The 27,667-nt window shown below is 40.0% G+C and overlaps 4 protein-coding genes across 5 annotated transcripts; 3 read left to right on the forward strand and 1 right to left on the reverse strand.

The window, feature by feature from the left end:
• Window positions 1-4,869: 4,869 nt before the first annotated feature.
• gpx8 (glutathione peroxidase 8 (putative)) lies at window positions 4,870-6,790 on the reverse strand. Its single transcript, XM_069683109.1, has 3 exons — window positions 6,574-6,790; window positions 6,150-6,411; window positions 4,870-5,422 (listed from the first exon to the last, which is right to left on the reverse strand). The coding sequence occupies exons 1-3, from the start codon at window positions 6,778-6,780 to the stop codon at window positions 5,259-5,261; spliced, it is 633 nt and encodes a 210-aa protein (XP_069539210.1). The 5' UTR covers window positions 6,781-6,790; the 3' UTR covers window positions 4,870-5,258.
• A 1,291-nt stretch (window positions 6,791-8,081) lies between these two features.
• LOC138609769 (cell division cycle protein 20 homolog B-like) lies at window positions 8,082-16,011 on the forward strand. The gene is made up of 11 exons (XM_069682417.1): window positions 8,082-8,090; window positions 8,541-8,757; window positions 9,178-9,284; window positions 9,585-9,645; window positions 10,033-10,146; window positions 11,381-11,598; window positions 11,754-11,848; window positions 12,785-13,013; window positions 13,929-14,054; window positions 14,137-14,260; window positions 15,019-16,011. Exons 1-11 carry the CDS (start codon window positions 8,082-8,084, stop codon window positions 15,114-15,116), a joined length of 1,398 nt encoding a protein of 465 aa, XP_069538518.1. The 3' UTR covers window positions 15,117-16,011.
• Window positions 16,012-18,350: 2,339 nt separating this feature from the next.
• Window positions 18,351-22,287, forward strand: LOC138610737 (uncharacterized). Of its 2 annotated transcripts, XM_069683544.1 has the most exons (5): window positions 18,351-18,465; window positions 19,349-19,717; window positions 19,823-20,131; window positions 20,375-20,479; window positions 20,568-22,287. In XM_069683544.1, exons 1-5 carry the CDS (start codon window positions 18,420-18,422, stop codon window positions 20,633-20,635), a joined length of 897 nt encoding a protein of 298 aa, XP_069539645.1. In that variant the 5' UTR covers window positions 18,351-18,419; the 3' UTR covers window positions 20,636-22,287. The 2 variants fall into 2 exon arrangements, with proteins under 2 accessions (XP_069539645.1, XP_069539644.1); XM_069683543.1 differs by having other exon boundaries at window positions 20,375-22,287.
• Window positions 22,288-24,010: 1,723 nt separating this feature from the next.
• On the forward strand, window positions 24,011-27,277 carry LOC138610262 (granzyme A-like). The gene is made up of 5 exons (XM_069682988.1): window positions 24,011-24,096; window positions 24,297-24,438; window positions 24,717-24,855; window positions 26,005-26,280; window positions 26,371-27,277. Exons 1-5 carry the CDS (start codon window positions 24,033-24,035, stop codon window positions 26,527-26,529), a joined length of 780 nt encoding a protein of 259 aa, XP_069539089.1. The 5' UTR covers window positions 24,011-24,032; the 3' UTR covers window positions 26,530-27,277.
• Window positions 27,278-27,667: the final 390 nt, after the last annotated feature.

Here is a 27,667-nt window from a genome sequence, read left to right on the forward strand (position 1 = left end):
TTTACCTACATTTAAGCACCAGTCAAAACTGTTTCTGTATGATACATACAACTAAACAATCAGAAAAGTGTTACCAAATGTCCTTTTTAAAACTAGGACAAGAAAAAAATGTAGGAAATCTAAAAGAAGAGATGAACTTCTCTAAAGAGGATGTGACCTCTGACCTTTGCATATCTGTGATGTAATCTTCCTTACAGACTGATTCGAACCTCAGGTCAGACACCTGTTTAAACTTCCCAAACCTGCGTCTGTTTACTTTAGAGAAGTGAAGGCATCGCTGCAGCCTGCTGGGGACAGTTTACAGGACTGCTGCTGCTGACATCAACAACACAGATGGAGATAAGAAGAACCTGATAAAGAGATGGGGGTCTGATTAGCACAGGCCTGACATCTCATGTAGAGATCATAGAAAGCTACATTACTCCACCACATTTGCCTGACATCTTCAGTCACTTGACAGATTATAATTTCTCATAACCCCCTGTCTAGTCCAGACCGTGGAAAAGCAAAAAAAAGAACATAAATAACACACTGACACTCATTTTATTGTCAGATATCCATCGGTAAAAAATTTTCATTCAGCTGTAGGTTTAACATTCGGATATCTATGTAAGAACAATCTATTGTTGAGGTTGGTTGATTGATGGATTACTTTTTCTATGCAGACTGTAAATTGTCTTATTTGTGAACCATATTAATCTAATCATATCAAGCATAACCGTAACCATAAACAGGACAAAAAAGTGCAATGTTTGCAGAATCTATAGACCTTTACATTATATCATACTGACCACTTCTGACCCGTCAGGTTGACCACACACTGCACTGTTAACTGTTTCAGCTCCTGCTGCCGACGTAAATCAAACAGGACGCTTGTTGTCAAACGTTCACGTCAGCTTAACTCGACTCCAGACTTCATCCATTTTTACTGCAAACAAACAGTTCGTCATTGAGCAGCAGCGTCGAGGAGAGAGGGAGCAGAGCTTTGTTTAAGCTGCTTGTGACACATTTGACCGGTTAAGCTAGCGCCAAACTGCGGGGGACAATGCTTAAGGGGAAAGGAAAATACAGACACAATGAGTTTCTAAGGTGACTGAAGCCAAACCTGGAGGGAGGCTGAAAGGCAGACAGAGTCCCGCGGGAAACAGGGAGGGGAACAGAAAGAAGCATTTAGAGGGGTGCTGATTTAGCCTGGTGAAAGTCTGCCTGGCTAACAGACATAACACAAATTCAGGATTTAATTTAAGCCTTTTTCTTCTGTAAGTGCAGCGATATCAGTGCACATTTGACAGTTTAAACTATAAGCTACAATTTTAAAAATGAGAACAACATGAGACATACAGGGACAATGGTCCACATAACGTTACGTATCATTAAAACAGACACAAAAATATAGTATCCTACATCAGTTAAATGACCTGCTTATTATTATGCTATTTATAATGGATTTATAAAGAACTGATAACTAATTAGAAAGTGAAATAAATGGCCTCTCAGACTTACAGGACTTTCGATCATTGATTAATTAAAGGTTTTGTGTGGATTATAAAGATGTTGGTACCGTCAGCATGTGCTGGCTCCTGCGTGTCACTGAGAGCGTGCACCTGTCGCACAGTTCACAGGCGCGAGCTCGCGGTGTGAGCGCATATGGAGGTGGCAGGTGGCGAGAGCGTGCGCTACTCTCGCGCCGTTCAGCCCACTTAGCGCCACAGCAGCTCGTCATTAAAGGCCCGCGGACTCACGGTCTCTTTCCCGCAAAACTGCGTGACTGTTGAACAGAGGAACTGTTACAAGTGTGTTGTTGCTGTGGGAGCAGTTTGTCCAAAATATTGACTTTATTTAATTTTGTTTGTGTTAATATGTTTGCTGATATTTATCGTCAAATTGTTTACAAATAGGCTTCTTTATAATAATAAAATAACTAATTAGGGTATTCCATTTAAGTTTAGCAATAACCAACACCTTAACGGCCAACATGAATAAAATAAACTATAATATTCAATTTAGCTGTTTATTGGTATAGGCTTCTGAAGTACAAAATTATGTTATATACTATAATACAAGTTGTATTTTGTATTAACTGATTTGTAACCGCTATAGTGGCTACATTTTCTATCCAAATAGGCCTAAAATGTATTGTTACAACGATTTTAGCCTAAATTTATGAGACCTAACTATTTTAAGCGTTGCTGTTTCTTATTATTATGTATTATTTCTGCCTACTAAAGTAAAAAAATTTTTTTTTATAAGAGTAGGTAAATATAGGCTATTCATTATTACTTCTTCTTAATGTTTAAACGAGTTATTTATTGCTTGAATTGAACAGTTTGAAAGGCTCTAAACGAACCTTTCCCTTCTTTACATTTCCCTATTAATTCCTGCTAAGATCACGGGTATGTTCTTCAGCAGTGACAGAGGTTGAATAATGGGCTGGTACACAAAGATAAACTGTGTAAACTGACACCTCTTAACGAAATAAAAGCCTGACCTTGTCTGGGGTAATTATTTGATAACAACATCACCGCGTTGCTATTTTCACTGTTTCTATTTGTCTCCATTAGAAACCAGGACGCGGAGGGGATCCCTCAACACAAACAATAGAAAAAAATCACTCCACTTCACCGCCAATAGCAGAGCAGTGGACGGTGCTTCCCGCTCCGCTGTCCGCCCGGGAGGAGTATTTAGCAGCGGAGCTCGTGCAGGAGAGCAGACGTCAGGTGCACGAGGCATCAACCTGCTTCTCAAACAGGCTGAGAGGGAAGAGAAAGGAGGTTTATTCGAGTCGTGGAAATTGAAGATGCGTCTAAAAAGTGGATATCCAAATGACTGGGTGAGTGTTGTATTTAATTAAATCTTAGAAATAGCGTTTTATGTCTTTATTAATATCACTTATGTATGTCCTGTTGCTGTTACTGCTGCTACCAGGCAACAGCTTCAAACTCTAAACACATGGCTGTTACACATACTGCAACACTTGTCCGTTACACGATGATACAATTAATTTACAGCTACTCTTTATAATTTTAATAGCCTACAATTATCCAAAACCTCCTGAAAAGTTAATTTGCAAAAAGAGATTTCAGACTTTTTTTATACTTAACGATAGAACGAGCTGTTTTTGATGAGTCACTTTGACTTATTTTTCTTTTGATGCAGGACAGCAGAGTAAGAATGCAAAGATATTTTGTGGGAAAGAGAAGACACTGCCCCTTTAAGGTAAGAGGGGGAAAAATATGAGAAAAATCTACTTTCAAACAGTTCAAACAGAAATTGTGCAGCTCCTGGTCCAGGTGGTTTCAGTGTGGCAGTGTACTGCTGCTGGCTGTTAGCTTTGTGATTGACAGCTGTCAGCTGCACTCCTCACTGCAGCAGACCTCAAACATCCTGCTGACTGACACTGCAACAAACTTCACTTCATTCACCTGTGAAAATAAAAAGTTGAGTAAAGTAGGGAGGATATGGTAGCATGTAACATATTAAACTTAAGATACAGATTGAGCTCAAATATAGTCAAATCCACACATTTGCATACACAGGCTGAGGAGTTGTGGTTGGTTGGGAGGCAGTGTAATGTTAGCTGACGTTTCTTTGGCCAGCTCACACTGCTCTGCTACCTTAACAGTCACACTCACTTCATCACTCATTTTTTAAGTCGTGAGAAATGTCGGCACATCAGGAGATACAAGCATCTAACAGGAAATTGCTAATGAGAATGAGGTTTATTTTGTAGTAAAGACCGATGTAGACAGCTACAGCTTTCTTATTGCTAAGGTGGCGTTGTCTTCCAGGTCTGTTATGGTGGCTGGCTGGTAGGCAGTGTCTTGTTAGCTGGTTGGTTCTGTGTGTGCCAGCTTACCTGCTGCTGCCCTCCAACTGTCCACTTAAATCAACAAACAGAACTTTTGTAATAAAGATAAATAGATTCAAAACAGCTGGTTAAGTTTCAGGGCTTTTAAAAATGTTTTTTATTAAAAATCTAACTAAGAGCTGCAAGCGTTCAACTATTAAATTGCTGGCCAACTAAAAAACTTTTTTTCCAACTTTTTCTGCGATTTTCCAGCCCAAATTAGGAAGCAATTAAAAAACAAAATAATCAACAGACTATTGGATCGTGAAAAATATCATTAATTACAGCTCCATTCAGACTAAGAGGAGACTTTTATCTAAGACATTGAAATAACTGGGTTATAAAATTGGTCAAATCAGTCCGAGAGTAAACAGTTTACAGCAAAGGACAGGAAGTGCCTTTGTTTCCATTTTCCATGGAAAAGATTGGAACAGTCAGAGTTGTGATACTCCTGCAATGCCAAATTGTGCCACAGGGGGGTGTCTCCCTCCTGCTTTTGCTGTGATGTACTAGTAAGTTGTGGTCAGTCCTGATATGTTACTTTGACTGAGGTCCACAAGAGATAACTCTCATCAGTAACGGGTTGGTGCAGGTTATGCTGTCCATGTTCTACTGCTCATGTGTGCATTATATGGTCGATGTTTAATAGAATAAAGTGGAAACTGTGGAAATCTCTATTCCCTCGTCTGTCGAGTCTTTAAGCTAACTGGCTTTCCCGGAGCCCTGACTAACTAGCCACCGCTGCCAGCTCTCTCTACCTACACCACCAATGTTACAAGATTCAGTGAGTGATATGTTTGACACAGCAGGAGGATTTGTGTTCATTACAGAAAACTTGTGCGTGTACAGGACAGGATCAGTAAACGTACAAGACGTACCACTTTGTCCACAGGGGTTGCCAAAATCAACACAAACCGAAAGATCCTCACAACAGCTTTAAGTAACTCTAAAATTCTCTTTGCTTTTGAAACATAAACAACCTTAAGACTTAAAATCAAAAATGTAATTTTATTGTAGGATGGACAGTTTGCTGGGCTCAAATCAGTCAAAAGGACCAGAATGTTATGCTTCTCCTTAAGAAGTAGATTTAATGTAAACATAAAAAAGAGATGGTACAAAGAACAGCCTTATTTAAACCCAAACACTTCAGTGGCTAAACAATCCTTCAGCTGCAGCAGTGGTCTTTATCAGGAATGTTCATCATGATTGTCAATATTAAACACAGGATAGTCCCCAAACACACACACAGGCTCACACACATATTAAATCTAGCTGTGAGTGACTCCTCTTTGACTTTGTGGCTAAAACTAGTTGGTCTTCTCGTCCTGCGTGACATCACTCTGCCACACTTGCTGGAACAGTTCAGTTCAGTCAGTCCTCTGCTGTCAAAGCGCAGGAAACAAGCCATGCATCATAGCTCCACCCGCTTCTTCAGGATGATCTCTCGCACCAACGCCGCCACCTCTTGTCGCACGCTCTCCATGGGCTCGTCTGTTCGCCAGAAGCGCACCACTTTCCCCTCCGGATTCACCAGAAACTTCCAGAAGTTCCACTTTGGGAGTTTCTGCACAGAATCTGCAACACAACACATGAGCATACACTTATTAATGATACATCTCACAACCTAGGCAGGTATAGAAAGAACACAATTGTACTTTAAAGCTCCTGTGAGGAACTTTCTGTTTGTGTTGATTTTGGCGCCCCCTGTGGACAAAGCCGTACCTCTTATCTCTTCGCTGATTTTGTCCTGTACATGCTTAAGTGGTGGTTTTTAACAAAAAATCTATTTCTGCTTTCTTTAACAGTCATATGTATCACTCAATTAAAATTTTTGCCCTGTAAAATGCAAACAAAGGCAGCATGTAGTTAACCGCTTTGTCTGACACCTACCCCCCTCCAGCCGTTTCAGGCATTGAAAATAACAACATAGAAACAATTGATCTTGTCGCTGGTGGTCTGGTTTGTTTTTGTAGGTCATATAGGGTGATCAGAATTAATTTCAGTCAGTTTCATAACCAGCGAAAAACTCCTCACAGGAGCTTTAAAATGCTTATTTATTTCTTATACACCTAAATAATAACCGAGTTATAATCTGGTAGATTACTTAATCTTCAAATCATGGCAAAGCTTGGTGCAGTCAAACTCCAGGCAGACAGCTGCTTATGTGAAAATACAGGGTACATCATTCTAACTTCAAGGAAATACAGACTTATAACATAGTGAGACTGTGGAGCTAACATATAGTGTTTGTGTAAAATATAAAGCACAGATGACGGATGTGTTTGGAGGTCTTTCTGCCCACCTGTGAGGAACCTAAAGGCAGGGTCTGCCTCTGAGCCCATTATTTTGATCTTGCTGAAGAAGGGGAAGGTGACGCCGTAGTTGGACTTGGCGAAGGCCTCGATGTCCCTGCTGGTCCCGGACTCTGTCTCCCCGAACTGACCGCAGGGGAAGGCCAGGACGTTGAAGTGAGAGGTGCCTAGCTCCCGGTGGAGCTCCTGCAGAGACCTGTAGTTCCCTTCTGTGTGCTCGCAGTGACTCGCCACGTTTACAACCAAAGACGCCTGTTTGGGCAGAGAAAAGAGAGTTAATTATGTTGTAAGAAAAGCTGGAAGACATGCGTCTTATACAAAGAAAGTTGTCCCTTAGATGACACTAGGTAACTTGTGAGAGGTTAACACAGATTGACTCTTTAACTTAACAAACTGGTGATGATGTGGACGTACTTTTCCTCGGTACTTCTCCAGAGAAACCGTCCTCCCCTTCGCGTCTTTGGCCTCAAAGGAATAAAAATCCTTCGGTTTTCTGGGCTTCACCAGCTGCGTCTGCAGGAGGAATAAACAGCCCACACCGACCGTCATGCTTAACAGAACCGTTAACTTTTTCGCTTTTGGGTTGGAGGACTTAGCAGGGTAGCCCCCTAAGGCCTCCATCTTGGAGGGGGAAGAACGAGCCGTGCAGGAGGAGCGGGTGCTCGAGCCCAAAAGTTTCGGGGCGGATCGGTGAAAAGAGCCAAGTCAAAATTGCTTAAAAACACGGAGACAATACCAGAAGCTTAGTTCTAGTTCCTTCAAAATAAAAGTGAAAAGGCATGATCCTGTGCTCAGTTCTTCCTGACATATTAAGTGACAAAGCACGTTTCATCAGCATTATACAAACTTTTGACAGAGATTTGTTCTGCTGAATCGATCTAGCTGTAATTGCTCATAAAAGGTTTAGCATATTAAAGCTCCCGTGAGGAGTTTTTTGCTGGTTATGAAACAGACTGAAATGAATACTGAATACTATCTTCATAGTTATTTTTAATGCCTGAAACTGCTGGCAGGTGGGATAGGTGTCAAACGAAGCAATTAACTGCATGCTGCCTTTGTTTACATTTTCCAGGGCAAAAATGTAAAGTGAGTGATACATATGACTGTTAAAGAAAGCAGGATGAGATTTTTTGTTGAAAACCACCACTTAATGTACAGGACAAAATTAGTAAAGAGGTAAGAGGCACAGCTTTGTCCACAGGGGCGCCAAAATCAATACACAAACAGAAAGTTCCTCACAGGAATTTAAAGAACATACACCAAAGGTTTACTTAATTTCACAGTTTTAGTTTTTGAGTGTCTTTTTTAAGCTAGCAACAAGTCAATTAGCTAGCTAGCTAGCAACAACTGAAAACAAGCTAGCAACTCCATAGTGACATTAGCAACCACCTAGCAACAATCCAGAGCGTCAACACTGCAGAAACACAAAGGACCTGTGACCTTCTCAGCAATGGTTCTAATATATTATTCTTAAATTATACTACCATGTAAAATGACCCAGTTGCAATTAAAAGTGCTGTTTTCAAAATGCCACTCAAGAAAAGGTGCAAAAGTATCAGCATAGCCCACACTCAAAGTACCAAAAGTAAATGTATCCCAAGTGGTCATTTGTTGAATTCCATTACACCTACTGGATTAAAAGCTAATTAGAGCAAAGTTGAACTATTTTTTTTACTTCTGGGTTGCTTAATCTAACATATTAAATCTTTCTTGATTTTTTCCCAAAAGGTAGGCTAGTTTAAAGTTGAAGTGGGCTATAAAGAAGCATAACGTGTAAATAGGCTTCTGTAGTGACTCTTAATGTTTGTTAATTGTTATAATTCACCAAATACATTTGGGACATTAATAATAAGCTAAACACTGAATGTTATTATTAATTAGCAGTTACTGGTCTGCCCCTGGGTGAAGCCTGTCTGATAGCTATGGCAACGGTTACCCAAGAGCCTGGTATAAAGGCAGACAGTTTGTCATGATGTGAGTGGATTGTGTATAAAATAATAAACGGCACGTCGTTGCGTTGTCAGAGAGAGAAAAGTGTTTCAGCGTTTTCTACACTACTCAAGTAAAGTACAAATAACTAATAGGCTAACTATCACAGCATCTTACTGATTTAAAAATGTAACTATAAATTTAGAAATTGTATGGGCTAATTATTTAAAAGTGTGCTGTCATCAAAATACAATGTACAGTTAAACATGATCAATATTGCTTTGAAAGTTTCAACCGGAAGTTATGCTTCTTATATTGCGTGCTTGACACGTAGTTAAGTGGTTTGAAGTTTGCAGCTTTCTTAAGTTCATACATGTTCAGTATCTTGTGACTACCAATACAACTAGTCCTGTATTTTTTGGTTTAAACTCCAAAGTATTTATTGTCAACAGGGACAACACGACGTCCATCACGTATCGTACAAGCGGTTCAGGAGGAGGATCATCCAGAGGAGCAGCAGCGAGGGTCCGGCTGCAAGTACACCTCTGACCACTAGGCGGCAGTACGAGCCCAGCTTTGAGTTTGATACGGTCTGTCAGAGGCTGGAGCTGGACTCTCCCGAGAGACACCATGAACCGGAACACAGAGTCCTGCAGGGAAACCCTCAAGGTATTTATGATATAAACAACACACCACAGAAGAATGTGGAGGAGACAGCCGGTCTGTGATAATGATCTCACCCTCGCACAAAACATCCGGTACAGTTATCTGAACAAAACTGTGTTCAGTAAGGAATTACCCAAAGTCAGACAAGTACATTTACTCAAGTAGACTACTGTGCCGACTGTTAAAATTAATCTTCTTAATCACTGCTGCTTGTGGCCCTTTACAAAAAAATCCCTTATTTCAATTAATGTTGATGCCTAAGTGGTTTAAATATCCGATATCTCCACACAGCATTCACCCCAAAATCAAGTATCAGTCAGTTATTTGTGTTTGTTTTGTTGTTGCAGTAGAGTTGTCACTGCAGACTACAGCACTGTTTTGTCAATGTAATGATGTTGTATATGATATATCTCCTCCCATCAGAGACAGCGTCGGCAGGAGGCAGGTCTCACTGTGTGGCCGATACACCCAGGATCACACCACCTGTCTCAGCATGGCGACATCGTGCCACAGAAAATGCCCCAGAACAGGTTTGTTTCAGGAACTTGTTCTCTTGTTACAGTGCAGCTATTTTTGTGTGAATGTATGTCGGTCATGTCATGTCACAGATGTAAAACCGTTCTGCAGGCTGCGTTTTCTTCATACACGATCACATTGATAATAATGTAGAAATACCAGCAAGACAGAAAAATAGAAGGACATTAATTGTCTCTTTGTAAACTTCTTTTCAAAATGATCTTACATGGACAAATTGTTGCAAAAGCTAACTTTTACAAGATAACCATATAAAAGACTAAATATGCAAAATAATCATTCTATTGTTTTTGCAGGGATGGGTTTGGAGAGCTGCAAATCAAGAGCATGGAAAGACTCAACAGGCTGGTACAGCATGAATGATTTCATTTCTATACAACTACTTACAACTGCATTGCCACACACACACACAGAGTGAAAGTCACACACACATAAACACAAAGATTGTTTGAATGATATGTAGAGCGAAACTGCATGATGTCATTCCAGGAAATGGACTGAACGTCTTGCACCATCTGCAGAGGTGTTTTTAAAGGTCCATGTGTATGTGTATGTTCTATTATATCATCTCTAGTGGGATAAAGAGACGTACATTTTGTTGTGCTACATACACACACCTTTAATGTAGGTCAACTTTAACACGTGTGTCTCTACTGACATCTCATCGACAGTAAAGATGTTTTGCTTTTGATATACATTTTGTGTTTGTGTGTGTTTAAATGTCATATTTTAACATTGCAGCTCCTCATGAGACACAACATGACATGCAGCCGTTTACTACTCTGGACAAATCCTGTGTTAGTCTGCAGGGAAAGGCAAAGATGAAGTTGGCGGCACCGTCACTGCAGAACGACTACTGTAAGTGAAAATCCAAACCTGCATCATTCTCACAAAAAAATCTAACTGAGCTGTTTCTACTCTAGATTCTACTAATAGATTGCAAATATATGGTTTCCTACGCATAACTAAAGTATCAGTAATTCTCTAAACCATTTGGATGCTTTGGTTTTCAGAATCAGAATCAGTTTTATTGGCCACGTATGTGGGCACATACAAGGAATTTGACTGGTTTTTCTTAACTCTTTTCTTAACTATGTACAGACACGCAAACTGACATACTTCACTTAAAACAAGGACAGGTTAGACAAGGTAACACAAACTACTATATATATTATTTAAAAAAAACACAACACTTATAGACAGGAGACAATAGTGCAATGAACAGTGCAAAGGTGCAGAGATAAATATTGTTATGAATCAGGTTGTTGTGTACAAGAGGTAGATAGTTGTAGTATTTTCAGTATATAGAGAGAAGTATGTAGTTATACAAGTACTATATAATATAAGTATATCATTTTTGGCAAATGCTATTGAAAAAGCAGGAAATCATGTATTTTTGGGGGGACTTTTTTCAGCTGTGGATTCACACATCTCTGGGGTTCAAGTGTATTTTTACAGTCGCAGAATGATGTACGTGCAATTTACTGAAAATACACTCCACTCCTAAAGTTTTATGGTTATGAAGGAAATTAGTCGTAGCTCTTGATGTGTTTTTAAGTTTCAGACAGCAGTGAAGATCAATGACATAGAGAAACAAGATACACCAAGCTACACAGACAATTCTTGTAAATAGGATCAATTCATTATTGGATTTGGTGTAGAAAACAATAATATAGAATACTTCTGGCCTTGTCTTTTATTGGACCATGTAAACACACACACACACACACACGTTAATGGTTATGGATAGAATGTATTCCCCAAAATTGTGCGTGTGGCCATAAGTACCTACATAAGTAGAATTAAATTGTACCTGGATAAACATAATCTTACTGTGATGTCTTTCTGGTTTCTGGTGATGGTTGGGGGTTGTGTTTGGGGGCCCTTTACCTTATAAAAAAAAATCAGTCAGAAACTCTTCCTGTCTGTTTTAATGACCTTTGTAAGGTCACATCTAGAAACACCTCACACTGCTGTTTGGATTAATGAACACATCATTGCTAACTAATTAGACTCTTGTTTGCCTCTACATGACTTGTCAGTCACAATATAGACTCTGTAGTCCTTCTCTCTATCCATCTCTTCTCTTCAGACTCTAATCTGCTCGCCTGCAGTTGTAATGGTATGATTGCATTAGCACTGGGCTCTTCTGTTTACCTTTGGAATTCAGAAACCCAAGCTCTGGTGGGACATCTAAACCCGAGTCAACAAAGAGGACCGCCGCACCATCAGACTCAGTCCGTCTTGTCTCTGTGCTGGAGCAGAGACGGCGGAGCTCTCTGCATTGGGACCAGGCGAGGGGAGATACAGGTGAATGCTGTGCAGCTTAAAGTAAATGAGCACACAGAGGGTGGAAACTGATTAATAGAAACTGTGGTCGGGGGGATTGAGTGAGATGTGTGAAAACCTAGTTGAATCAGCCTGCTGACGGTTTGTGGTGTCTCCGTCTTTCTTTGGCGCTTCAGTTGTGGGATGTTGAACAGAATCGGAGGATGAGGTGTTTGCCACCACACCTTTCTGTGGTCAGAGCTCTTTCCTGGAAGCAGCAGTTACTCAGCAGGTATGTGCTGCCCCTATACTCCACACAAAATGAAACTCATATAGTGAGTGTTGCATGGACGGCCAGCTCAAGATCTGCCTGTTTAGACTTGCTGTTGTGTTATTTATCATCATCCATTTATTCTTTCTATAATGTCTTTCTATTTTTATTGTATTTATCTCTTCTATCAGTTTCCTTATTCCTTTTTTAAGCACTTCTACTCCTAAAAGGGTCTTTGGGAATAAAGTAACTCACAAATGTATCAATATAAACAAGAATGACACGGAAAACACATTTTCAGCCACCTCCAAATCTATACTGGTTGAGGACTTCTAGATGGTAGTGTAAATGAACATTAATCGCCAATTGTATTATTATTGTATTTACAGCTATCATGGCCAGTATGAGAGGGTGCACTGGCTATTTGAATGAGGCCAAAGAAGCCATTTCATGCAGACGAAAGTTACAGACATGGAGGTTAAGTTAAATTACTTGTGTCTGAAACTGATTGTTATAACTTGAAAATCTCTACTAGTTAAACTCTTTAGCTTAAATAAATGTAGCGAGTATTAAAAAGGCCATGACTGTTAGCATAAATAGCCCCTTATACACTGCCAGCTCAAGGCGGGATTACTACGCCTCTGTTACGTCCTGTCCTCTATGTAAAACGCACAGAGGCGGAATGGTGGGGCAAAGTCGTTCCGCCTCTGAGCCAGCATCGGAGGTAGTAACAAAGGCGTAACGGCTTCTGTGTATACAGCCGAGACGGCAGGCAGAACTGCGCCGTGTGTGTATATATGAAGCACGCTGTGTAAAAACACATACTGGGGCGGCTTTACGCCGCCGTTGCTTGGTCCAATGTAAAATGGCATATGGAGCTTTGTTATGGTGTAAAACGGGGTAATATCAAGCGTTCAGTGTTCATGACTGTTGGTGACAGTTTGCACTTTCTTCCAGTGGCTCTGTTCTCGGACAGATCCATCACTTTGACCCTCGGGCTCCTGCACCTCTGGTGGGCGCAGCTGTGCAGAAGGACGGGATCTGCAGCCTTCAGTGGTCACCAGACGAGGATCGGTTGGCCAGCGGCTCCACAGAAGGTCTCCTCTCTATATGGGATGGCCACGTCGCAGGGTTCACGAGGTCACGTCGGCCGATCACTACGATGGAACAGCCCAGCGCTGTGAAGGTCAGTGTATGCTTCATGATGGGCCTGAGAGGGAAATTCCTGTGATCAACATGACTTTTCATCTATGACCATGTGTTTGTCAATATGATCATGCCTTTGCTGAGAATTGATTCTTAACTATTGAAGAAATGTGTCTCATGTGTTCACCATTGTATTACCTTGTTTACGTTGTAAGTTAACGGTAAATAAGAGCTCATTGTAAAGAAGTTTAGCCTGAACGGGAGATTGAAAACTCTTCCTGTGTGTGTGCTACATTATGTTCTGTAACAAAGACATGAGATTGAGGATGATAAGCATGTGACACACACAGGATGGGAGAAGAACAATGTGCGATAAAACAAGTTAAAGCTCTGACTAATCACAAGCGCTCAAATGGCATCTTGAGTGTGATAATGTGCATCCTGTTCTTTAGTGAAAACCTAAAGTCCACTGTCTTAAAGTGCTACAAGAAGGGGAAGAAAGTGTTATTCTTCAGTCATTACTTGTGCTGGGTGATATTTTGTTACCCTCTCTCACCAATCGTAGACAAAGACTGATTTTTCAGTTGCCACAACAGGCCTTTAGTGGGAAATCAAACTGCCACTACGTGTACTTTGTATTCTTTATTTGGGGTTAATAGGTCATTCTGTAGAGATCTGGTGCATCTTATTTTTCTTAGGATTGACAAAACTACAATCATACACTGCTAGCAACTTCATGCTCCGTTGTATGACTAGCTGATGCATAACCTTAGCTAATGTTAACTTGAATGGTGAGATAATGGTTGGTAGGCTTAAGGGTTTAGCTGCTTTTGTACAGAGGTTTAAAATAATTACTTGATCCTTCAGCTGTTCACTTGGTAGGCTTCTGAAACAGTCAGACAACATGCTGCCCATTGTGTGCGTGCTTGTGTATTCATTGTGTTTGTGTGTTCAGGCGATGGGTTGGTGTCCATGGCAGAGAAAGATGATCGCTACAGGAGGAGGGTGGAAGGATGGAGAGCTGAGAATCTGGGACACAGATTCTGCAACCTGTGTGACTTCTGCAAACACAAATTCACAGGTGCGTAAGACTTAAAGTGCATTAGAGGTATCTTTTATACATATCTGACAGATTATTCCTAATCTAAAGACTCTAATTGCAGATCTGTTCTCTACAATGGGCTGAAAAGAGGAGATATCTGGTCACAGGTCACGGCCTTCCTCATCACCAGGTCACCTGCTGGAGCTGGGACTTTCCCTCCCTCAGCCCGACCCACCAGCTCACAGGTTAGAGAAGCAGAAACACTGTTAATGAGCAACTACAGCCCTCAACGATTTCTGTTTAACACATTTACAACTGCCTCATAGGAATAAAGTAGTGCATCATTAGGCATGCTAAGTAATATTAATGTAGCAGCATAAGTGTGACAGTTTGACAGTAGGCTCAGCCCTGTAATCCATCGTGACATATTTAATCGTGCTGACTCATTCATGTCCTCAGCTTCTAGTGAATGTGAAACTAGGAATTTAACATAATAAAAGTCACTACTTTTGATACGAGCGGTCATAGTTACAGAGGTGTTGGGAATCGTGGGGGGGGGCGAAAACACTTATACGTCACGGCATCTTTTCAAACTCCTTAAAAGAAAATTAAAGATTTATATTATTGTTATTTATTTAGTCCAACAATGTAGTTACTTTGATGTTGATTTTGAGCCAAAAAATCTGAATGAATTGCCATTTAGTATTACTTTGTTATTCAAAGTCTTCTCAGTCTTACATTGTGTGTAGCGACTACAGGAAACAAACTTAGAAGTCGCTGAGAGGCTGAGGTAGAGCCTGGATGATTTGTGCTAACAAAAGATTCGCTATGATTCAAAAGTAGATTTGAAAAAGATTCATTAATGAAAAGAATCAACTCATTATAACGTGCACAAAACTATAGCCTACTTAAAGTCATGACAGAGATCAAAAGAGGGTTTGAACATTCAGACATATGTAGGACAAACGTTTTTTTAAATGTTGAACTGTGTTTTGTTTTAAAGGTCATTCTCAGCGAGTCCTGCACCTGGCCTCAAACCCCAACAGCACTCAGATTTTCTCTGCTGGAGCGGACGAGCGTTTTCACATCTGGGACATGTAATTATCGGCACCCCCACCTCAATGTAGTTCTAAGCTGACCAGACCTGTGTGAAACCACACATAGAGGCGACACAGTTTCTTGGTAAAGGCATTGTCTAGAGACAGCAAACTTCCTGTTCCCTTTCTGAACTAACCATAATGGACCGAAAAAAAACACTGAAGACACCAAGAAGTTACTCTTATTTTACACAATATATTAATTTTAAAGGAATAAGGATCAGTTTTATTTTTTGAAGATAAAATAGTAAAGTCATGTAAAAATAGTACAGAATTCACCCAAAAGCAGCCTATAGTAACATGCAACTGGCATGAACATAAAAAACAAGTGTCTGCAGGGAGATTGTGTAAGATTGAGTCTTTTCTGTGGCACATTTTAAGCAAGAAGTGCTTTCCAATACAGAGAGACAGTTACTGTATGTACAAAATGATGTACCATCCCTAGCCCCCTTAAACATTCCCAAACAGGAGTTAATTTAAACATTATATCTGGTGGTATTTTTGCCCAATAGAGCTGTATCTGGCAGAAACATAGGACTAGTGGTCAGAAAAGAATATATAATAATGTGTTTCAAGGCATTGTTTAAAACTAAAACAGAACCAGTAGACAGCAAAAGCTCAAATATCTTTTAGATTTAAGCAGCATGTTTGATAGTTAGCAGTCAAAAACACATTTATGAACTCTCTAGGCAATGAATATCCGAGGCCATTTCTCATTGCTGTTAAAGCTAGCTTTTTAAAGGAAATACTGTTAATGGGACAATTTAACATTCATTTATTTATTCATGTAACTTGTAAAATGATATTTTGTTTTGTGCATGTTTTGATTCATGCCATTAAATGTTGCTTCTTGTATGATAATCTTTTTGCCTGCCCCCTAAAACCCCCTGCGATATGTAACCCAATAAACATTGTCATATGTGGCACTTTCAACCAAGTCTGAAGCTTTTATTCTCTCCTACCTGTCTGCTTAATGTTGATTGTGTTCTGGCTCTCTCATCACCAATCATTTACTGGTGAGGTGTATTACTTCCTAGATTCTTATTCCAGGGCTAAAAAAACTTGTTGTTTTTTTTTAGAGGTTAATTAGATTGTCACATGAAAGATACACATCAATAGAGTCAAGTAAGGTCCTGCTGGCAAAGACCTGTGTGTTGAATGATGTCTCAGATGCAAGTATGTGACCAGACAAGACCTGAGAGAACTCTGTGTGCAAAGGTACCTGTGGTGAACACTTCCTTTAAATAAGAAAAGGCCTTCAAGAAACGCGATGCATCTTATGGTTAAATTGTGCAACGTGATGGTTTGTCACGTCGGACATCTTTTTCTCAACACCACCACCACAACACTTTCCATCAAGATACAGACTGATAAGATTGTCAAAAAACAAATCGATAGATTAAAAATAGGCTTAAATATATACTAAAATACAAAAGTTGTAATCTCTAGATCCATCATTTTCTTTTTGCAGTCGTGTATCTCTAATCTGATTGGCAAGTTAAGGCCATTGCACAACCATGCAGCATTATCACACATGATATCTACACTGGAAAATGACGCAGCTACACTTTTGGCATGGCTTTAGGGATCACAATGTTGGTCTGTCAGTTGCCTGTGGGTCCAGACTGAAATATCTCAACAATTATTGGATGGATTATCCTGACATGTGGAACAAACATGCATGGCACCGGAAGAGGATCCCCTATAACCGTGGTCACAACTATTCGATGGATTGCATCGGGGACATTCATGCCCTCTTCCAGTTGCACTGAAACAACTTTGGTGGCCCTCTGAAATGTCTTTTAGTGACATCATCAGACCAAATGTTCAATTTGTCCATTATTTGTTTTATAATAAATAACTGCAAAACCAATAACATGTCCACAGTGTTAAGTCCTAATCAGAAAATGTCGGCATTTATGCTAGCAATTAAATGAGAAACATGGTTAACCTTATGCATGTTAGCCTTGTCATTGTGAGCATATAAGCATGCTAACGTTAGCTTTTAGCTCAAAGCATCGCTGTGTCCAAAGTGTCTAGAGTGATAGAAGGATATGAGGGGAGAGACAAAAGGGAACATCATGCAACACAGGTTGCTAACAGTTGACACCTTAAACCTTTTGGTCACTAGGATGCTAACCTGTAGTGTGATTTTTGACATGTGTTTGTAGGTTCTGATGCTTTAATTTCACTCTAAGACCAAATACCTGGATATGTTACCAAGCAAACATGCTAAATTTAAATGCAAACTTGGAAAACCTTAGCCTCTATACATTAGCATGTTAGCCGTGAAATTTTGTGCATGTTAGCCAGCTAACAATAGGCTTTTTTTGGGGCTAAAAGCAGCACAGTAAACAGAAGTACAGCCTCTCGGAGATGCTAGATTGACTGAAGCAGTGACTGGGTTCAATTCAGATCAGTGGAGCCCAAGACATCGGGTTTCTTAAGGTAAAAAAAGAAATCAACAAAAGCATATCCAACAATATCCAAAGAGTAAATACACAATGAAATTTCAAAAAACGCATGAGCAAAAGTGATATGAACCAACAACATCCATAACTTACAGATACTCACAAACACTGTGCATAAGGCCAACAATGCCGGCTAAACAAGAACTCTGACACAAGTGTGAGTCCTTACTGCTCCTTTTTAGAGTCTTGAAATGATCTGCACTGTGAACACCTCTCTCACACATCCAAATCAGTTTTCAGTTATTCACCTTTGGTAAACACAGAGCAGAGGATGATGTCATCCATTCAGGAGGCTGTGGATTGTTCTAGTAACTTATTATCAGATTCAAGTGTCAAAGTCATCAAGTACATGGAAGCAAAGTTTGTCCAGACTCTAAAAATAGATTTCAGGGCGGAGCTAAGTTTCAGTATTTTGCACCTCCTATAAAAGCTAGAACACCTTCCACCTGGTGTTCAGTTTCATTGTTCAGCCTGTTCTGACACTTGGGTTTCCTCACAACACAATCACCTGCTTTATGTTTTCCAAATCACAAAGCACAGATTCACATTGTTCTATGTATAAAAAGTAAATCATATCAATGAGGGAAGTTGATGTTTAAGTAGTAAAGTATGAGTTGGCACATTTTTACTGACAATAATGAATGAAAACATCCTGCAACAGCCGTAGCCACTCCCATTTTCTCCGCCTCCTGCCTCGGCGCATGGCGTGAGCTGATTCTATAAACTTCCCAAGCTGAAGGAGTAATAAGCAGACGCGGGTAAGAGATCAGAGAAGAGCAGATGGTTAGCTGAGGAATGAGGAGATATTTCAGAAACTTAAACACAGACTCTACTGCATGTTTGCCTGTGACACACAGTTTCTGCAGCGACTGGCTGTTCTGGGTAACTAATGCATAAAGTAATACGTTGTCTTAGGTAGAACTGTGACACTGCACTTTATGAGATTGTTTTAATTTGTAGTTTTATTCAATAATTTAGAGGAGTCATGTACAATTAAATGCAACAATCCAGCAGCTAATAGGTGTGTTATTTCTAAGTTAGAATAAATGTCATGTTTGCAGTTGTTTTGTGTCTTCGCGCCTCTTTATGCTTTTGTCACTTTGTTGTTGTTTTGCATCCTTTTGTGCTCATTGGGCATCTTTTACTTGTTTTGAGTCTCTGTAGTCATTTTGCATCACATTGTAGTTGTTTTTTAGCATAAAGCATTTTTTGCAACTTTTTGTAGCTTTTTTTAAAAGTCCTTGTGGTTGTTTTTTTGTGTATCTTTGTGGTCATTTAATGTTACTTTGAAGTCATTTCTTCATCTCTTTAGTAATTTTGCATTGAGGGTATTTTGTGCCTATTCGTAGATGTTTCGGGGTCTCTTTCAGTAACATTTTGCACATAAGGTAGAACTCTTAGGTGCTGCTGTTGGGTTAAACACTTCAGTATGTTAGTATTATTCCATGTTGGCTGTCTCACACCTGCCAAAATCTTCCTTATCCAACAGGCTGATGCTGATCATCTTCTGAACAGATACTAAATAATACAATGCAGTAGTGTTAATGTAATCTATGTTGTGCAGCTGTAATTTGCTGGATTGGATTTTGTTGTCACACACACAGTATCTGATAGAAAAAATAAAGTCTGATCAGAATCATTGGCACCGCAGTGATGCATGCACTGCTGCACAAACAGGAAGTCAGGCTACACTGTCAGGTTGCTTGTGCACTGAAGCTGTTAACTTCTGTTCTGTTTTCCTCTCTCTAACTATTCTCTGACATAGTGGTGTGCCATGGATTGTCAGTGGGGAAGACAATGCCACGTTACGTCCTGGTCCAGAGACCCATGTCCTGGTACAAAGGCCGGGAGTTCTGTCAGAGGCACTACGTCGACCTCGCTGTCCTGAGCACCAAACAGCAATACTTCACTCTCCTGAATGCCACTGCTGGAAAAAAAGTCAGCTTCTGGCTCGGTCTGCAGCATCAGAACGTCTACAGTCCGTGGAAGTGGGTGGACGGGGAAGAGCTGAGCTATGAGAAGTGGTTCAGGAGAAACTATCAAGCTCACTGTGCAAGTTTGGAGGCCATGTTGAAGAAAGACAAGAAGCTGCTGGCTCGATACTGTGATGAGACGCACATGTTAGTCTGTCAGGGTGAGTTATGTTTCACTTCAAACAGGTAAAATAGTGACCTGGGAAACATGTGAGGGGTGACTTTAAACCTTTCTGATCTTGTTCATGTATCTCTCTCACTCTCAGGTCCAGTTTCTCCACAGCCTGTGATGGTGAAGTCCGTGGGCTCAGATCACGTGGCTCTCAGTTGGAACGTCTCCACTTTTATGCAGATGACACCACACAGTTACAATGTGAAGATATGCAACCCAACATGCGACACGCTCATCTACCCCTACACTAATGGCTCTACCTTCATGACCATCAACATCTCCAACTTAACTTCAGCCACAGACTTCTTCATTCAGATTTCTGCTTTTGTTGATCGAATTGATAGTGTTACTGGTGGGGAAAGAATCCTTCAAAGTGACTCTACAGCTTTACAAGTCAAAACAGGTAGGAAGGACTGAAATGTGGTTTATGTACTGTGAATTTTGTGTGCTTCAAGTTCATTACATAATTAGTAATAGCCTCTTACACTTCAAGGAGCCATCAATCTTAACTAAAATAACTGATAAAATATATATTTTACTGCCGTTTTAAGGGTCATATGTTTTTTTCACAAAAGTCTAGACACCAGCGGCTGGTCTACACTTATAAATGAAATAATAAATGAATACATTGTATTCTCTTCCCCAGTGGACCCTCTTGGGCGGCACGGAGTCATCATTGTCACTTTGAAGTTACTCAAGCTTGTGTCTCTGGCTCCTCCACTGTGGATTTTTTATCGTATCCTGAAAAAATGCAAGTCTCCTATCTTGTGTAAGAAAATTACCATACTTATATTCGTCCTCCTTGCGTCTCTCATGTGTTATTTTTATTTCTTCTCCAGATTATTTTAAGGAGTCAGATCTTGACTTCTCTACAGATGGAGATGCCAACTTTGAAGATTCAAGTTGACCTGACCCCTGAGAAAACCAGAGGAACTGATTCGAAAGAGGTTTTAGACTGCCACAAAAACACGTTCTAGTTTGGGGTTTAGATGACAGGAAATTTTTTTTTCATAGTATTCATAAAGGAATTAAAGCATAGGGGGCCACGAAAGTCATGTGAAAGGTAGTTTGAGTGGATGGATGGGTCAAACAAACACAATTCTACTACATCCATAGTGCCTAGAGTTCCTGTCACTGGGCAGGTGAGTTATTGGGTTACTTCATATGAGTAATGTGACTTCCTAATATCATATTTACCTTGTAGTACTGTATTTTAACCAAAACCTGGACCTTTTCTTCTCTAAATGTCACCAGGTACTTTTGGTGCCGAAACAGTAAATAGTGTTTTATGTTTCTGCTTACATGCAGAGCCAATGATGGTGCCTCACACTGTCCAAAGATTGTCAAAGTCATGGGAAGACACCAGGAAGTGTCTTGGTTGTTTGGAATTTGTTATTTGCCTATTTGTCCCTTACACACGTTTAATGTTCCAGTTAATGTAGTCATCTAACAGGACCTTGTTTTGTAATTTCAAAGTCCCCACAGCTGCTTAAAGTCAACATGTTTCAGCTGAATCATTGAGGAGTAACTCAGAGATGGCCCTGAAAGTGGGTTTAAATATAGACTTGAAAAGAAAATGTGGCAAAAGTCAACAGAAATGTTGTGTTGAGCCCAAATATAATAGTAAGAATGCTGAACTTTTACTATAAAAACAGTGTTTATTTCCTATTAAGAGGAAAAAAGTAATAAGAGTTTGGAGGCGTTTTGTGTCATATTTTATTGGCTTATCAGATTCTACTTTGTTGTTGAACTGTAGCTGGCAGAGTTTGCACCAGCCTCCCTGTTAATTTGTCGGCAGCTGATAGAGGATAGATTAATAAGAGGGACAGGCAAAGTATAAGCTATAGTTATTTTATCTTGCCTCATAAATCCTAACACAGAAAATATCTAGTTAGTTAGTTTATTTCAAAGTGCACAAGGTCGGTTAAAGTGAAATGGTCCAGAGTTAGCTAAAGCCTTGATCTAAAGCCTGGACTATGTTTGTTTCAAGTCACTGCTTAAAAGGAACCTGAATAATTATAGCAAAGTATTTTCACAGTATTTTTATTTTGAGCCATTTCTTTTTTTTTTTTATTTGTTATTCATATTTTGCTTTATCACGTATTATAACTTTATTTTTACGTACTTTTTTTCAAAGTGTATATGATGAAAATTTGATGTTTATCACCATCGTTTTTAGTAGACAGTGTTGAACATGTCACACATGAAACACATGCCTTTTGGTGGTTTTACATTTATGTGAATGTTTTGGAAACAAAACTAAGAAATTGCATTTCAAAACAGGAAAAAACAGTATGTAATGTAACATTGCATTAGAGTCTTCTGATTCAAAATTATCTCTCAGTTTTGAAACCTAAGCTAAACGTAAAACACAAAATAAGCATTTAGACAATGATGATGTTAACACCAAAAAAGCTTGTCGTTCTCATGTTTCTCAGGCCTTTAGGTTTGATTGTTTAAGATCTGTGGTGCCTTCAGGATATGAAGTTCTGTTTTAGATTTTGAACTATGCTGTATTCTATAGTAGAAACGCACTGTAAGCAACCTTTGCTCTCTTTCTTTGGTGGCTGCTTCTGTAACCTAAAGTCATATTAATAAAAACAAAACGTAAGATTGAAATGACTCATTTACTGAAAATTGAAGCAAAGGATCTTTTGGGGGTCATGCTTCTTGATTTCTGTTAGTAGGTTGAGAAGATTGATACCACTCTTACATCTACTTATATGACAAATGTGAAGCTACTGCAGCTGCTAGTTAGCTTAGCATTGAGGCTAGTATTTCTAGTCTTTGTCCTAAGCTAAGCAAACCAGATGTAAGCTTGTTTTAAGCTAGATACATCCACAAGGGTCCTGGGGTCTTGCCTGTCCGTGCAAATCTGATTTTTTCAAAGTACAAAGATAGGAATGGAAAGAGAAAATTGAGAACTTAGCGTGCTGGCCTGGTGAGGAAATACAGGCATCTGTACAACTCCAAGAAGGAGAAACTTGCAGAATAAAAGACCTCCTCACACTTCCACATCCCTAAGGCTGAGCCCAGCCGACCTTAGGATTCAAGCAGCCAACATGAGTTGCAATTTCATTGTTTTTGTCACCACCCAAAGCTCAAGACCATCTGTGAGGGTTGGAACACAGATTGGTAAATACAGAGTTTTTGCCTTTAGCCTTAACTCACTCCAAAACAAAACGGTCCAGTACAACACCTGCATTACTGCTGACGCTGCACCAATTTGCCTGTCCAACACATTTTCCTCTGACTCAATATCAAGATCCTGAGATGCATGAACTTCCTCTCAAACCAGAGGAAGCAATCCCCCGTATTCTGGTTTAGAACCATGGCCCCAGACCTGCAGGCGCTGGCTTTAACCCGGGCTGCTTCACACTCTGCTGTGAACCACCCTAGTGTATTTTAAAGGTCATTGTTATATGAAGCCAACAGAACTACATCATCTCCAATTCTGAGGCACCTGAAGCTGACACTCTCTTAATCCCAGCTTTGCCCTCAGATCCTGTCTATGAATATCTAAAACATGATCGGAGACAAGGGGAAAAATCCACCAAATCCACTAAACACTAGAAGACAACCCTGCAAAAGGCCAAGCTGGTCCCCTGTTAAGCGGCCAGGGCAGATTTGCATTGCTTTCTCAGGAAGGCTGCGCAGTGTGATTCCCAAATAATTGCTGCATAACCTCTGATCCCCATTTTGAAAACAGGATCCACCACCCTGCGTTTTAAACCAAACAGTGTGGACGTAGCCTTTCACATATATATATTATCAGGATAGTTAAGAGTGGCATCAACTTTTTTATGAAACTCTCTGCAACAAAGCAAATAACCATATTTCCTCAAAGTATTTCAATGCCACACAGATCAAAGCATCCCACTCTGTCAGCCGTCCATTGAGTTTTGTTTTAATCTCATTTCCTGATTATTCCACCAGTTCTCAGGATTTCCACTGCATCATGCTATGACGTAATTATAAACAGTCATAACTGAAGCTGTCACGGGTGAGAACGGCTTCCAGTTTTAGCTGTTGCATACGCAGCCCACCCATGCTGAGACGTCAGTGCGCTGACAATGTGAGGTGAGCTGCTTCGCGTAAAAAAAAGCCTCAACCGCGCAGCCTGTGATAAATATGGTAAATGAAGAAAAAAAACGGTTACCACGCTGTTAAGGTTCTCATGTCTTGCGTCCATTTTGCTGACTCTTGCATTTCCATGGTCTGACCACATCCTTTGTACTTAACATATAAAGACAAGTGTTTGCACAGAGGGGGGCTTCAGTGCATTCAGCAGCACTTCATGAAACATGTTGTGCCTCAGGGATTTCACTGTTTTTATCTGTTGTATGGTCCTCTTCGTTGTCCAGCCGAGTGAGTATTATCTTCTAAATATTGTAGTAATTTTCTTTGTGTTGTCTTGCTCATTCATGTAAACATGCAGGATGCAAAGTGATGCTACTTTCAACATTACAATGCACCTAGACCAGTGATGCTTTGGTGGATTGATAAAACTGCTGACTAATATATCTACATTTGTATTAATTTAACTAGCAGGGTGTGTTGTGTTTTAGGTCACGGCTCTGAGATTATTAATGGGAAAGAAGTGAAGCCCCACTCGCTGCCTTTCATGGCTCTGCTGAAGGACAAAGTGCCCCTCTGTGGAGGGATACTGATCAGTCCAAAATGGGTCCTGACCGCTGCCCACTGTGTCGAGTGAGAACAAGATGCTCACATGACTAAAACTGGCAAACCTCAGAATAATATTTTAAATGATTAGTTTGTCTTGTAAAAGGACTTTTGCACACTGATATTTAAAGTGTTTCACTTTATGTCACTGTACTAAAGCAGCTCCTAGTGGGGGGATTTGTAAAGGTTGCATTTAGAGAATCCGATTAAAAAGGCAAAATGATAGCAACATTATTTTATCATCAGCATGTTAATCTTTTGTGTAGATGAAGTTGCATTTAATGCTGTGCTTCCTGCTCTTGCAGCATGAAGGAGGTGTTGCTGGGGGTCCACTCCATCAATGCAACGGAAAAAAAATCCTTGCAGGTCCAAAAGGTTGCAAAGAGCATTCCTCACCCCTGCTATGATGAAGTTGAGAGAGTCAATGACCTGATGTTGCTCAAGGTAAGATGACTTTGCATTAAATGGCAATAAATTACTGCCTATGAGGCAAAGATGCAACAATCTGCACAGGAAAGAGATTGAAGATTATTGAGGAAATATTTGGAGTGGTTTTGTTTGAATACTTCTAAGCTTAATCCAAAAGGCAACTGGACTTGGTTGAAGTTCTTGAGGATGTTTCACCTCTCATCCGAAAGGCTTCTTCAGTTCTAAACTGACTGGTGGACGGAGTTAGAAATATAAGCCTCTGTAGGTCATTAGTGTGCTAATAGATGTGTAATCAGGGGTGAGTTGTTAGTCTGAGCTGTTGACCTAGTATCACTCAGATTCTTTAGTACCCTCTGGTGTTAATGTGACGTTAGGCTCAAATGATCCTGAGTGTGATCTCAGCTGTGTGGGCAGAGAATTCAACACTGCATTGTAAGTGAGCGATAGGTGGTGTCTTAGGCCACCAGCTCTGTTAAGAGATGTTTTTTCTAGCTTAACATAGATGGCTTCCTTGACACCTCTTTCAAACCAGTCTTCTCTGGCCAGGATGTGAACCTTGCTGTCTTCACATGTAGGTGGACAGCTGAGTCTTCAAGAACTTCAACAAAGTCCAATTGCCTTTTGGATTAAGCTTAGAATTACCATGACCTGGATGACTGAGAACCTTTAGAGACATTTTGTTTAAATATTTTGTCAAAGCATAAACCAATCCAAAAGAAAAAAATGCCAGTGTGATGAGCGATGGGCACATTGATGAGGAGAGTTTTCAGAGAGGCAAAGTATACCTAGGGAACAGGCAGCATTGTAGAACCATCAAGTTATTACTTCAGCCAAGGTAGTGGTTACAATCTACTATAAAATAAGTTGTGACAAGAGGATAATCAAAATAAAAATAGAATTATAACTTGACATCAATGAAAAAAAAAGACTTTTACTATGAAAAAAATGGTCTCACAATGACCGTCTATGGCTGTGAGGTGTTTTTTACCCATAAAAGTGAAATATGATTTAACATGAAGGTCCACTAGAGGCCTGGTCCATTTAGTGTAGCTGGAAACATAGACCACTGTAAGTACAGATTTCAATAAGACTAAATGAGACTAATGTGAAAGGCAAAGTACAGACAGTCTGCATATATCTTATCGATTCCTTTTTACATTTCAGCTGAAGAAACAAGTAAAGAAATCCAAGACAGTGCAATGGCTCGAATTGGGAAACGCCATCAAAGAACCAGCAGCTGGCACCACCTGTCTGGTGGCTGGATGGGGGAAAACTAACAACATCGCTAAGCAAATGTCAAATGTCCTGATGTCTGTCAATGTGACCGTGATCGACAGAGCCAAGTGCAACTCGCCTCAATATTACAACCATACACCTGTTATCACCAGCAGTATGATATGTGCTGGCTCAGATGGGAAAAATCGTGCTGATACCTGTCAGGTAAGTACGCTCTGTCCAGGAAATAAACATATGTCAGTAGCGTAACTGATATGTATGTGTATAAATATGCCATGTTTATTCTCTCTACAGGGTGATTCAGGAGGGCCACTGTTGTGTAAAGGACAGTTAGTCGGAGTGACTTCTTTCGGACGGAAGTGTGGCCTTAAGACAAAGCCGGGGGTGTACGCTTTCCTCTCACCAAAACAGCTCAACTGGATCAAAAAGACCATGAAAAAGTCTGACATATAAGTCAACCCTGCTGATTTTTTTATTATTTTTGCCAGGGTAACAATAAGCACAACTGTATTGTGTATTTTGTGTATATATATATATCTATGTACGGTGTCCTTGAGTGCCAAGAAAGGCACCTTCAAATAAAATGTATTATTATTACTATTATTAACTGTCTTTGAGCCTCTTGTAGCGTTCACTTTTTCCTTATTAAAAACTGTATTGTAATATTGTTTGATAGTATTTCATCACAGAAAAAGAGCAAGTGATTTAACCGATGAGGAACTTTGAGTTTGTGTTGATTTTGGCGCCCCCCTGTGGACAAAGCTGTACCTCTTATCTCTTTGCTGATTTTGTTCTGTATTTGCTTAAGCGGTGGTTTTACAAAACAAAAAACAAAAAATCTCTTAATGCCTATCTCCTATCCTCCTGCATTTTGAGAAGTACTTCAGCAACTCCAGCTAACATTACCTTAAGACCTATTACTTTAAGGTAGTGTTGTATGGCTAAAAGCATTGTTAGCCTTTATGCTAAACATTACAAATTTGAGTAAGACATAGTACTACTGTTTAAGAATACAGAAAGGAAAGATAGTATGTTATATTTCTGGTCTTCATAGGTTCATATTTAACTTCCTTTTACAGGGTTCTTGTTTAGCTGCAAACAATATACCACGAGCCACCCCGCTTATGGATCTAATGTAAGCTTACTTTGCTGGCGAGATGGATACAGCTTGTAAATAATGCTAATTGTGACAATAAAATTAACTAAAGAGCAAAATCTGTTTGCCTTTTGTATTTTCCTGCTATACAGTAACGAATTTCGAAGACCAAAATGTATTTCTCTTTGGCAGGCCTAATTGCAGGTATGTGCAGAAGTGCTTTGTCGGATTGACTTACCTCCCCAGCGCCCAGACAGCTGACCGGAAACACGCCACTGTGCACTGCTTGGAATTTTTCGCGGGAATAGCCCACCAACTTACAATTAACATGCCCTGTCTTCCATGCATTACCCCATCTAGTACATAGTATATTAATAGACATAGATTCAGATGACTGTGCGAGGGAAGAACGGTAGCCTATATCTGGCGCATGCTGTCGTGCTTACATGGTCATGAAGGAGAGATGGCAGAGAAACAGCAAAGAGGAAGACATCA

The sequence above is a fragment of the Semicossyphus pulcher genome, unplaced genomic scaffold (assembly GCF_022749685.1).
Source record: "Semicossyphus pulcher isolate SPU_LCO1_2020_fin unplaced genomic scaffold, fSemPul1.0.p SCAF_6, whole genome shotgun sequence".
NCBI classification, from domain to species: Eukaryota; Metazoa; Chordata; class Actinopteri; order Labriformes; family Labridae; genus Semicossyphus; species Semicossyphus pulcher.